Raw genomic sequence first — 12,578 nt, forward strand, 5'->3', positions numbered from 1 at the left:
GAAGCAATTCTCTTTCTTAGCTGATTGTTTCATAGCTCACACTCTCCGCCCAATCAATAAGCACTTGCTCTCTCATGACAGTGACAAATGAAAACCTCCACTACACCCATATGAAATTGTTTATCCACAAAAATTACTTACAAGGAGATATGAAAAGCTCGGCTGCCCAGGCATATATCATATTCTGCTAGTTCAATGCCGTTTTCAAACACAGAAATGGCTTTGTCACCTGTTTCACTCGGCTTAAACTCTGCTCGTCTCCACCAGGAAGCAACGCACTCATGACGCCCACAATATCATCCACACATACACCACGTCCTCAGCCTTCACTCACTTGTTTCCAGGGTAGTGGTGCACTCCTCGCTGACGTCGGGCCCACAGCCCACCGTGGTGCAGGACCGCAGGTACAACTTGTATCTGCTGACAGGCTCCAAGTCACGCAGGATCCACTTGGTGGTGTCGGGGTTGCTGATGTCTACGGTCTGCAGTGGCCCCACGTCCTCTGTGTCATTGACTAGATGTAGAAATAGAAAAAAAACAAATGGTCACATTCACAGTTTGGACTTTTGTGGAGGAGCATTAGGGGAAAAGCTGGGAATGAAGTTGAAACACCATTTGGAGAATAAAGTTGAAACGTTTAGAATAGAGTCTACTGACCGCCTGCCAGCTGCCACACTGAGTACATCTGTGTGGTGTGAGGGGGGGGGTCTGAAGTGGAGCAGCTGTATTCCTAACTGACAGCTGCATCATATCAATAAAGTAGCACGGGCATGACACTAAATTCACTTTTCTGAGTTGATAAATTACACGTACAGTCACTTTATTTCACTGTGGTTTGATCCCGTTGGTCCCATTTTATTGTGTTTATTACGACAGAAGACTTTTTCCCCGTTCGGGCCTAGAGAGAGAGAGAGATCCGGGTCGGGCCTAGACTGTACTTACAGGGCCTGCTCTGTTTTCCAGTGCACACACCCCTGGAGCTACACCACAATAACAAAGGGGCTTTTCTGCACATTTTCAAATATGTGTTTCAAGTACGGTGTAGTGGTCTGCAGTCACAGCGGTAACAGCTGTTAGCTCAGCTGGAATTACTCATGCATGTTATTTTATCAGAAAAATAGATAAAACAGAGGAGCACTTGTCATGTGATTTGTGGGTGACGAATAGCTCGCCTCACCATCCTTTATGGTGCACCTTATACAATAAATTTCATTACAGTGTTTGTCTGACTGACAGTAAGAGGGTATTCAGCTACTTTATTGTTTATGGTATGATGATATGACAGGACATAAAAGCTGCTCAGCTCCACGCTGGAGACAGCTATCAAGGAACACCCTTCTTCCTGTTTCATCCACATATCTATATATTTGACGGTAACGTTGCTTCATCAGTGAGTAGTTTGACACTGGCCAACACTGCCACTGTGTTGCTTCCCCCTCGTACCCTAAACTTATACGCTAATCTAACCTACAAATGACTTGACACAGAGACACGAGAAGCTCGGCTGACCAGGCATTTATCACATTCCATAAGTTTAATGCTCTTTTCAAACTCCGTCACCGGCTTCACTCACTGATAAACTTCTTTCTAGTGACTGAGAGACTGAGATGGTTGACTTTCTGTGTGCGCTCTGCTTTGGAGCCCAAAAGCTCACCAACCCCTGGCATTTCCAAATACACCCAGCTGACAATCATGAGGCATTTCAGCGATGCCAAACAAAGCAAATGTCACTTGTCACTTTGGCTTGTGCTTTTGCTTTTTTTGGCTTTAACAAATGACAACTGGTCATTTGCTGATTTGGCCTGATACCCCTATAACATGTTATTTGTGTTTAACTAACAGACAGATGTGTCCTGCATATTCACAACTTGACTTTATTCCTGTAGTCTGCATTGTGGAGGCATCTCATTTTTCACTAGGTAAAACCACCCAGTAGGTGGGGGGGGGGCTCGCATTTATGTTCCCTGTAACAAAAACAAACCCAGCAGGTGTGGAGGTGACCTTTGGTGTGAAAGAGGTGCTACGTCTCTCTGGTAGGAGGCGCCACAAACAATGACTGACAATGTATTGGTCTGCTTCTCTTTCTGCATGGACGCCGCCCACTGTTATCACACAGCACAACTTTTTTGTCTAGTTTTGTTGTGTCTCCAAGGGACGGAAATGATAAATTATGCAATCCAGGCAGCTACAGAGAAGAGGCCATCAGCATCATGCTTCCACTCTGTGGATGGATACGTTCTCACTTATCTGGAAACACTCAGGCCTGGCAGCAACCGCACAGGATCTTATAGAGTGAATTAGTTAAAGGCTGCAGGCTTTGGCTCCTCCGCTGAATTCAGAAAACAATCTTTCCAAATATTTCGCAGCCCTACTGGGTCAAATATGGTTGGCCTTGTGTAGAGTGAAGCAGGGGGAGACTCACAAACACTGAAATCTGAGAATGACCCGATAGCTGGTACGAGTTCAGCTCAAATTGGGAAGAAAAACAGAATGAATTGAAGGCAAGGTCTATTCTGACTCCCACTCACTTAGATACTTCAGATCAATGCGGTGCAAACTTTACATGGTCACTCTATACAGTAAGTCAAACACAGATCGGTCTTACGTGTCCAATTATGGGTCAAGATCAATCTGCACAAACATGTTATTGCAAATAAAGTGAAGCAATCCTCCCGTGAGTTCTTTGGTATTTCATTTTTAAAATACATTTGCCGTGTAAATGTAAAGTGCAGCTACTCCTGCTGCTCCTAAACCTAATGCAACATCTATTTCAAGCGTGTACCAGTGAACTGCTCTGAGCAAACAGGAAAATCTGCTCTGAAATGACAGACTGGATCGACTGTGAGCTGAACTGTCATCTTGACCTCTGTGACATATGATTTATCTTTGCCTTGTCAAGTAGTGCGACCAGCTTCCTGACAGGCAGGCTAATAGTTGTTTAGTCCGAGCTGGCCTACTGCGCCCCCGGCTTCAGAGTGCGTTAGCAGCTCTTTAAGGCACTGAGACCGTGCCACCCACTCAGCGGTGCACGCAACTTGAGGATTCATTCTGCCTTAACGTTCAGGACTGTTTTATATGATTTAGACAAAAATACTGGGAAAAAACGTTGAGTGAACAGCTGTCAGGGAGACAAAGTCATCAGGGGTGAAAAAGGTCATAAAGATGTGAATGTCCCCACACACCACCCTGCCTGAAGATACATATATACATATACATATATATTTATGTGTGTGTGTTATAGTACACATTCCACTACATATTAGTGTTTACTTGTGTAAGGTTAGGCCAATAGAGACATGCTGTATAGAGTCTAAATTCTAACGTGGTATTGATGTTCATAATATTCTATAATGTTGTATACTATTGGATAAATTGTATTTTGCTTTTTATCTATATTTTCTAAGCTTTGACAACATTCTTTTAGACATGTTCCTGTAAGTAAACCCCACTGAACTGAACTGAAGACCTCTTGCTCAAACGCTAGAGGAAACCATTTAGGGGAGGGTCTCTATTTCCCACTTTTCCCACTGTCAGCTGCTGCTGTTTCTCCCTGTTGACTTCCATCTGACAACTCAGGGGGCGTAGTTCTCATTTCATTCCCCATACGCCTGTCCTGCCCCCCACCCTACCCCACTTTCCAAATTTCATCAGATCCACACGAATCACACAAATGTGATCCATTCTGGATTCCAAATGGTGTTTTTGGCCGAAAGGTGACACGTCTGCAGGCCTGAGCTGTTCACACAGTGTAAACCTATCTATCATGTCCACATGTACTGGATGTGTTCCTCCATATCCGTCCGGGGGGGGCCAGTGCAGCAGACTGATGCGCTCACCCATTGTCGTTGCTGACACCTAGACACAATGATCAATACGTTTTACACATTTGAAAGCATGCTAGTTTGACCCCCCTGGTGTCCCCGCACACTCAGTGTGTTAGCTGATGCTCCAACAGTCCATCCTGTGAAACCTGTGAGATGTGAAGCTGTTAAAGGCTGCTGTAGGGGGGGCGGAGCCCTCAAACAGCTTGAGTTCTCACAGTGTCACCGATGATACACTGATAGCTGCTGCATTATCCTCAACATTTCGCACTTGACTACCTTCAAGGGGAAAAGCCACACTTCAAAGAGTCCATCAGCTTTATTGCTGTGGCACAATGAAAACGTCCTCTCCTGAAATACTGTATGACACTCGGCCCTCTTGTGCAGCCGCCAAATCAAACTCAATTAGCCGGGAAATGCGGCACTAAGACGTTGTTGGAAGTTAGTCATTAGCTTCGTTGGGACTTTTGCTTAAAGACTGCAAAGCGTGTCCAAGTGTTCAGTGACGGTATCCCCTGGTGAGGACGTCCCCTGCAGGCGGGATGGGGTCAGTCAAGCTGTACCCTAACACGCTGTGACGCAGGGGCCTTGGTCAGCACTGGCTGAGCCACCATCATGACACACAGGCCAGCAGACATCACCTTGACATGCTTCCTAAACACACACACACTGATCCGCCGTGACCCCGGCCCTATTAGAGCAGCACAATGATTTTCCCTCCCTCACTGAGGATCACGGGTCAGACAATCAGCAGCAAGCCAAAGATCCTCCTCCTTTCTTCCTCCAACACACTGCGGTACCATACAACATGGGGTCATACACAGGCTGTGCATTCAACAGAGAGCCTATTCAGAATCAGAGAGATCACAATCAGCTTTTATTGGCCGACACGTGCAACGAGTGTGACTGTTTTTCCACTGCTCTCGTGTACTGACACACAAACAGACAAGAACAACGAAGCTGAACAAACACACATTTAACTTAAGCAGAATAAATTGGACACTGAAGGTGTTTGTACGACGTAAATATCTAAATATATATATGAGTATGAATGTAAAAAGGTCTCTCACTGTCTCCATTGGTCTTTTTGTATATACTCAGTTCCTTTTTTTCTTAATAGCGTACAAGCGGAAAGGACACGGGGGGGTTGTAAACATTATTAAACACAAGGGATCAACAATATGTCCTAGCATCACCATTGCATGTGAGTTAGAGAAGTATAAGCATGAGGCGGAGGGATACGTACTGAGCTGATACTTGAGGAGGTACCCGGTGAGAATCCCATTAGGCTCCAGCGGTGGGGCCCAGACCAGAGAGGCAGTGTGCCTCTGTACATCTGTGACCCTGAAAACAGGATTTTTCTCAGGAACTGTGGGGGCAAAGAAGGCAATACACACAGTAAGCAGTGGAATTCTACAACCCAGTTTCCTCGGCTATTATTAGATTTTCCCTCCAGTAGTTGTGAATCAATACACTCCATGCTGTTTTTCCACAATCCTACCTCCCTCTGGGGTTTTGAAGTTGACGGCATGGCTGCCCGGGCCGTTGCCCCGCCCGTTGAAGGTCATGACGATGAGGCTGTACTCAGAGAAGGGCGTTAGTCCCGGTACCGTGGCGTGGTTCCGGTCCCCGGGGAGCATCAGCGTGTGCTTGTCTCCGTGGCTTTTCTTTGAGTCCACCAGACTGCGCAGACGCCACCAGCTTATCTACACCGGGAGAGCGACACACACAGAGCCACAGCTAGCATCGGACCTTGGACATCATACATATGCATACGTGTGAGAGAAAGCTCAACTAGTTCCAGTGCTTTTCTTCTCGTGGTCTGTGCAGAAAAATATTGAGCCGGCACAGTAAAGGAGACAGAGGGGTGAGGGAGGCAAACGTTCAGAGCAAGGTCAGGGCCATTCCTTTTAAGCTGTGTCTAAAAGCAAAGGTCTGCTTTTGAAGTATTACCCTGTAGCCTCCCAGATGTCCATGTAGCTTGTCCTTGTGTACACGCGTCCAGCTAACCTTGACCACTGAGCTGTTCATCACCTCCACAGCTACATCATCGGGCGCAGCAGAGGGAACTGCAAAGGCAAACATACATTAGAATCTACAGTGAACTCAAAGTAAGCCCAGCCAGAACAGAGGGGCGAGGGGCGACTTGCAACAAGTTTGGAAACAACTCAAATTAAAGGAGTATACTCTGTACTCTGGTATTTTTTAAACCTGGGCCCTGCTTTTACATTTTTTGGGTTTGAAATGACAAAAAACATTTTGGAGTTGGTCCAGTAGATCGTCTCATTGTGTGTTACATAAATATCACATTACATTGGATCCAAACCGACCCTTTAAAACACCAAAGTCACACAGTAGCACCAACACACTGACTGATGGAGGCAGCACCAACAGCAGCAGCTCCTGTGTCCTGTTCTCTAAAATCCCTGTTTTAGTGAATGTAGTCTGGTGTGTGTGCTGTTTGTGGTTAAACCAAAAGGATCTTCCAGGTCTCTCTCTGTAGGGATCCTTTCCATGATGCTGTCACACACTTAGAATAACACTCTGAGCCTGTCAGTGGATCAAACAAGCTCTTTTAGTGGACCTACTGTGATCAGGGTTTGGACTGAGCTCCCACAAGGAGGCATCTGAGCTCCCAGGAAATCAATAAAATCATGCATCAGTGGTGGTCATTAATACAATACTGACAACAACTAATTTAATCACATAGAATGCATGTTTGCATTATTTGTGACTAATGCATTATTCTCTCAATGCTACAAGTATTGCTTACGCTAGAGATAAAGAGGCTTAAAGAAACTTCCAGAAGATCTAAGAAGGCCATATTGAAGCACTTCACACACCTTTCGTTAGGTGTAGTGTGCAGCTGGGTGTGTGTGTGTGTGTGTGTGTGTGAAAGTGTTGGAACACACTGGTGAAGTCTCTCTCTCACTCGTGGAAAACATCATCTCCCCTCCTAACATTAGTTATTTCAGAGACGCCCACAAAGCTCAGATTATAACTTGAACCCTGGCTGCAGTTGGCCCAAAGGATCACGTTGCACCCATTGCAGCCCGTTTGGTGGCTGCTGGCTGAGGTGATCTACTGGACCAGTTCCAACACTTTTACTACCTACCAGTCACTCAGACACCAGGATGTGGACAGAGAGGACCCAGATTTAAAAACACAGCAGTTATCCTTTCAAGATACATCAGGAATAAAGAAATGACAAAAAATAGCAGAAATATCACAACTAGCTACTTGTAGTTATCACCTATTCACAGGCACACCTATCAGGGGCTGACATCACAGGACTCTACCTACAGTCACAGAAGCAACATAAATGAGAAACTCAGTGAGCTGAAGGGAATAAACACTGCTGTAGTCACACCACATCTGAGCGAGGACACAACAAGAGAGAAGAGTCGTGACCTGAGGTGACTTCCTGAGGGCAAGTCCAGAAGGAAGCTAAACACAAGAAACACAGTGAACGGCTGCTCTCTTGAGAAGCTGTGAGAGCTACAGCAGACAACCTTGAAGCTGAGAGTCTAAAGTCTATTTCAACAAAATTACAGAACTTCTTAATTAATCATTTCACCAAGTCCACATGAATACTGCAGCCGAAAATATCAGACTGACGCAGAGGGGGATAAAAGATGTTGATGAAACCACATCTTTAATAATGATAAAAATCAAAATAATAACAAGAGGAAGAAGAGGATAAGAAGAAAAGGTAGATGGATGATAGCAGCAGCTAGTGCTACAGCTAGTTAGAGTCCTTCAGAGTAGGTTGAGACTGACTTATTGTTCTTGTAAATCTTGTACATATCTAAACAGCTCCATGATGTGAATTACTGCATGACATCGACGCCGAGCTACTTCTCACGCAGACTTTGGCTACTTTCCATTGAGGAGAGTTGGTGATGCTGATTGAGCAGAACGTGACTTTAGTTCATGTTTTCTGGACATGTGTGGCTGCTTGGCCACTTAATGCTCCACTGTGCTCCCTGACCAGCCACTATGGGGTTTATCAGAGCGCTCTGCTGCCTGCTGTGACTGCTCACAGGTGGGAAAAAGAAAAGAAACCAGGTCTTTAATAATACTAAAGATAATAAAGGTGGCAAATGAGTTATTGCTCCCCAGAGCCACAGGAAACGTTGGATGACATTTCTTTGCGGGTCGTCACTTGGACACCCCCTATCCCATCACTCTCTGTGTAGTCATACTGCTCGTGTCAAAATATTAGCAGCAAAGATCTCCACTCACAGTCCTCTCCTGAGTAGCCCGTCACTATCCCGGGCTCGGGGCCCCAGCCCTGGTGGTTCCTGGCTTGGATCTTGATCTCATAGGGCACAAAGGTGGGAGTGTTCTTCACCACGAACGAGTGTCTCTTCACTGTGTGCTCCTTCCAGTCCTCCTCCACGTCCTGTCTCCTGTAACTCACCTTATACTCCAGGCCGGGACCATTGTGCTCGACTGGTAACAAGGGCTGAATGTGGAAGGAGGAGAAAGCAAGAATAAAAAGAGGGAACAACAGTGCAAATAGTTTCATAGAGACGTTCACAGTTGCGTAAGACGCTTCTTCTATTTCAGCACTCGATGTCACTGCCTCTGTGGGATTAAAATGACGAGCTGGCCCAGCGAACTGTGCAGGGTTTTATCCCGCTATCTAATAAGACAATGGAACAATTGACCTGGTCTAGCACTGTGGCTGTTCTTTGATACAGCGCTTGCTAAGACATCATAGATGAAAAGATTTATCTCCTCACAGAAGTCAGACCGTGAGAAATAGAATGAGATACCATTATCCACAAAAGCAAATCATTAACAGAGGGAAAGCTCATGAATCCAGGATTCAGGTGCCTGTGTTAGCGTGACAGGGCAAGCAGATAAGTGAAGGAGAGATTTATCTTTCTACAGTGAAGCTGAATATATACCTGTACACGTTAAAAGAAAAATTTCCTTTTCATAGCTCTCCTTTCTCTTTCTAATAAAAGAAAGGGGCGGCTTTCAATGGAAACTCATTCAGAATGATCCCAGAAAATGGCTTTTCTAAAGACCTGAACCACGGAGTGAAATAATCAAAAGTGGACCGTTTCTACTCCTTAAATTCCTGCTGATAAGGGCCTGTGAAAGACGGCTAAAACTTCATCTCCGTTCTCGTAGAGAGAGAATTTGTTTGACTGTAGCAGATGTGAAAAAGTCCCTATGCAAAGGTAGTCGACGTTACAGAGCTTGCAGTTAAAAGGATAATAAAAGACCAAACTATGTCTTACCTCCCAGTTGATATCCATTTCATGTGGCAAATGACCTTCGATTTTGATATTTTCAGGGTTCTTGTCAGGAGCTGCAGAAAAGAGGGGATATAGATTTTGTCGGCATTGTTAGTGGAAGAAATCTCCAGTGAAATGGAGCAGATTTTCAACAAGAGCTGAATCAATTATGTAGCAGGTCTGAGTGTTTTATAGTTCACAGAGCAGCAGCGTTGGCCTGGAGGACTTGATCAAAAGGTACAATAAACAATGGAAGGTGGACGCCTCGGACCTGCCGCGGGGGTTTTGTATCTCTCTGTGGGCCTGCTGGGAGGACCCAGCCCTATGGTGTTCACTCCAGACACGCGGAAGCGATAGTCAATGTGGCCGTGGAGTTTGAGGACGGCCGAGTTGTGGTTCCCAGGTACTCGGAGCAGCTCCTTCCAGTTCCCTGGCTCCCACTGGCTCTCCTCGTACTCAATAATAAACTCTGTTGACAGGCAGAAAGACAATCAGAGCGATCCCTCACTGCTCTGCCTCTCGCCAAAGGATTGCTTATCTAACCACCAGCTGTGCGGAAAACTCCTCAAACTCTGCTCTGGGCTTGTATATTCCTCAGGGAGACTAATCATAATTCATGCTTGGATGAATCAATAATAGATTCACATTGTACAAGATGGTATCAAACACATCTATTTACGTGCAGAGCGATGCCCAAAAATGTGTGTGTGTGTGTGTGTGTGTGTGTGTGCCATATTAACAGCGCTCACTGCTAGCAGCCCTGATTCAGTATGTACTGTAGTGTATGTGCTGCCACCTGCACACACAGATGCTCCTTTTACCTGTGGTGGAGCTGTTGTGATCGTCCCCAGGGATCCATTTCAGTTTCACACTTTTGCTCTTGTGTTCATACAGCACCAAGTGCTCAGGAGCATCAGGGACGTCTGAAAACCAGCACAACAACATGGCTTTGGAAAGTCACAGACACATCAATCTCTGCAGCAAAAAAGGCCAAGGGAACAAATGTTCAATCAAATCATCCCGAGTGCCAGAGGATGTGGAACGAGCTGCATCGCTGCATAGGCTGCCACAGTTTCTCTCAGACTTGTGTGTCAAAAAATATCTCAAAAGGGCGAGTGTCAGACACAGCTCCGCACTAATAAAGCCATGACCTGCATGTTCATGCTCTGCTCCGACCATTGATCAGTTTATGAATGTGTGTATGAATGTGGGTCTCTGATCCTCTGGCCCCCCGAGCAGGAACACCGTCCGCATGTTAACTCACCTAACACCATGAGCAGTGCCGAGGCTGCGTCTTGGTCAACTGGAGTTCTGGCCACGCAGGTGTACACGCCCTGGTCCCTGTGGCTCACATTGACAATCTGCAGAATGCCGTCCTCAACAAAGTACCTGTGGACAGACGCACGGACACACGGCCTTGATTGACAGAACTGAAAAGTAAAATGATTGTCCAGCTGGGATTCAGTCTGCAATGCAGTAGAAATACAATCAAAAGTTCGGTCCCCTACCTTGAGTTCTCAGTGTCGTTGAGGGCTATCTCCACATCATCTTTTTCCCACAGGACCTCAAAGTCGTTGCTGAAGGACTTGTCGTACGCTGCCAGGCATGAGAGCTGGGCCGTGGTACCTATTAAGATCTGCAGCTCCTCCGGGGGCACCACTATTCTGGTGGGATCTTCCGTGGACATAACTGTATTAGTTACATTTCAAGGACTGGAAGCCCCTGCAAACTGTTCTCCTGCTAAAACTGTGTACCTTTCACATTGAGCACGGCGTCGACGGCAGAAGTTCCCTCTGTGTTCTTAGCTAAACATGTGTACTGGCCCGAGTCTTCCTTCTCTACGCTGTAGATCTCCAGTGACCCATCGTCGTGAACGGTAAACCTCGGCCCTGCCACGGATTCAGAGGAGTCATCTCTGCTCCTGGAAAACACCCATTAAAGGACCGCTCCGTTAATTTAAACCTGGGCCTGTTGAGATCTACCTGTAAGATCCTCTCTGTTTAACCACAAACAGTCATTCCACCGCTCTCTTCAAAGCCACCAGACTCCATTGACAAAAACAGTCATTTAACCTGCTGGTCTACTGCTCGTCTTCTCAGACAGACAGTTTGTTTGTGTTACGCAAATATCGTGTCGGACCTGGAAGTTCTTTCCAGTCAAATTATAGATGTGAACAAAGCAGCAGCAGTTTAAATGGACTGTGGCAGCAAAGAGGAAATAAAAGTTGCTGAATAGAACATGAGTGACAAGGTCACTGTGGTTTTAAAGACACAGCGGGTCACCGGTGAAGAAAGCCAGTGTGTCCAGAGGGACTCTGCACACCGAGCAGTTGAGGTCTGCTGCTCTCTACTGGCGTACGGGAGCAGGAACAGACTGCACACTTACCAGCTGATGGTAGAAGGAGGAGAGCTGAAGACCTTGCAGTGCATCATCACACCCTTCCTCTCCACAGCAGAGTACTCCTCCCCCTCCTTGGTCAAAATCATGGGGGGCACATCTGTAACAACCATGCAGCAGAATCTCAACATGCTTCCAAAGCAGAGGGTGCTGTGATGCAGACGTTGTGTGTATAGCAGGGACCTGAGTGTGGCTGTATTTTCAGGACTTTTAGGAAATACTAGCAGCACTACGGCAGCACTGTATCCTTCCCTGTGCATAAATTGTAGGCTCCTTTGTGTCAAAAATTGAGTCAGCTGTCAGGTTGTCAGAAATGTGTCAATGTGAAAATGAAATCAAAGAAGAAAACAATGGAATAATGAGTTAGTCGAGCGTGTGCACCTTATCAGTTGTAGCCAAAGCCTCCCGTTAAAATGGTCTGTCTCTCCTAATTGTTTACAAAGGCAGCAGCTGGGACTCGGCATTCAGAGACTGTCCAGCTTTATTAACTCCTGTGTCACCGAGAACAAACTCCCAGATTTGCACACGGCGTCGGAAAGCAACATTCTGGCTCTTGGCTTTTTTATCTGCACTTGTAAAGCAGCACATGTTTGTCTTTATGGCCCCGATATCAGTATGGAATTGAGGGGGAACTTGTTAGCATATAAATGGCAGGGAACTGGGCCTGTTGCTCCACAGGGAGAACCGCTAGCCTGAATGAAGGAATAGCGCTTGCACACAGCCCTCCTTCCCCAGGCCAACATCAGCCCCCGTCACACTGAGGAACTCTGACAGATCCTGCTTCCGACAAACGGTGACACTGAACTGATGAAAGCTGTGAACTGCTCATGATCATACTTACTCATAATCATGATGTTTGCGTTGGACAGAAGGGTTCCATGTCTGTTGGAGGCCTCGCACTGATAGACGGCACTGTCAGACGCTTTGGCGTTGTGGAGCACTATGGTATTAGAAAACAGCTTCCTGTTGGCTGCAGGCACCGCTAGAATAGACCAAAGACACATGAAGTGACCACAAACATCTCAGATCATCAGCATTCATGGCCCCACGCTGCATGCCCACTACAGACTACAGGTAGAGACTAAACTGTGACCCCGTCTTGTCTTTA

At 46.2% G+C, this 12,578-nt stretch overlaps 1 protein-coding gene across 1 annotated transcript in view; it reads right to left on the reverse strand.

Moving 5' to 3' along the window:
* chl1b (cell adhesion molecule L1-like b) overlaps window positions 1-12,578 on the reverse strand; it is a 60,860-nt gene that overhangs the window by 9,678 nt on the left and 38,604 nt on the right. The window contains exons 11-23 of the mRNA XM_070841418.1: window positions 12,312-12,452; window positions 11,459-11,570; window positions 10,828-10,994; window positions 10,582-10,747; window positions 10,338-10,462; window positions 9,895-9,996; window positions 9,345-9,542; window positions 9,077-9,147; window positions 8,067-8,289; window positions 5,775-5,890; window positions 5,323-5,527; window positions 5,068-5,190; window positions 335-514 (exon numbers count right to left, since the gene is read on the reverse strand). Of these exons, the coding sequence (XP_070697519.1) occupies window positions 335-514; window positions 5,068-5,190; window positions 5,323-5,527; window positions 5,775-5,890; window positions 8,067-8,289; window positions 9,077-9,147; window positions 9,345-9,542; window positions 9,895-9,996; window positions 10,338-10,462; window positions 10,582-10,747; window positions 10,828-10,994; window positions 11,459-11,570; window positions 12,312-12,452 (1,929 nt within the window). The remainder of the gene's footprint in view (window positions 1-334; window positions 515-5,067; window positions 5,191-5,322; window positions 5,528-5,774; window positions 5,891-8,066; window positions 8,290-9,076; window positions 9,148-9,344; window positions 9,543-9,894; window positions 9,997-10,337; window positions 10,463-10,581; window positions 10,748-10,827; window positions 10,995-11,458; window positions 11,571-12,311; window positions 12,453-12,578) is intronic.

This window comes from Pempheris klunzingeri, chromosome 2 (genome assembly GCF_042242105.1).
Source record: "Pempheris klunzingeri isolate RE-2024b chromosome 2, fPemKlu1.hap1, whole genome shotgun sequence".
Lineage (NCBI taxonomy): Eukaryota > Metazoa > Chordata > Actinopteri > Acropomatiformes > Pempheridae > Pempheris > Pempheris klunzingeri.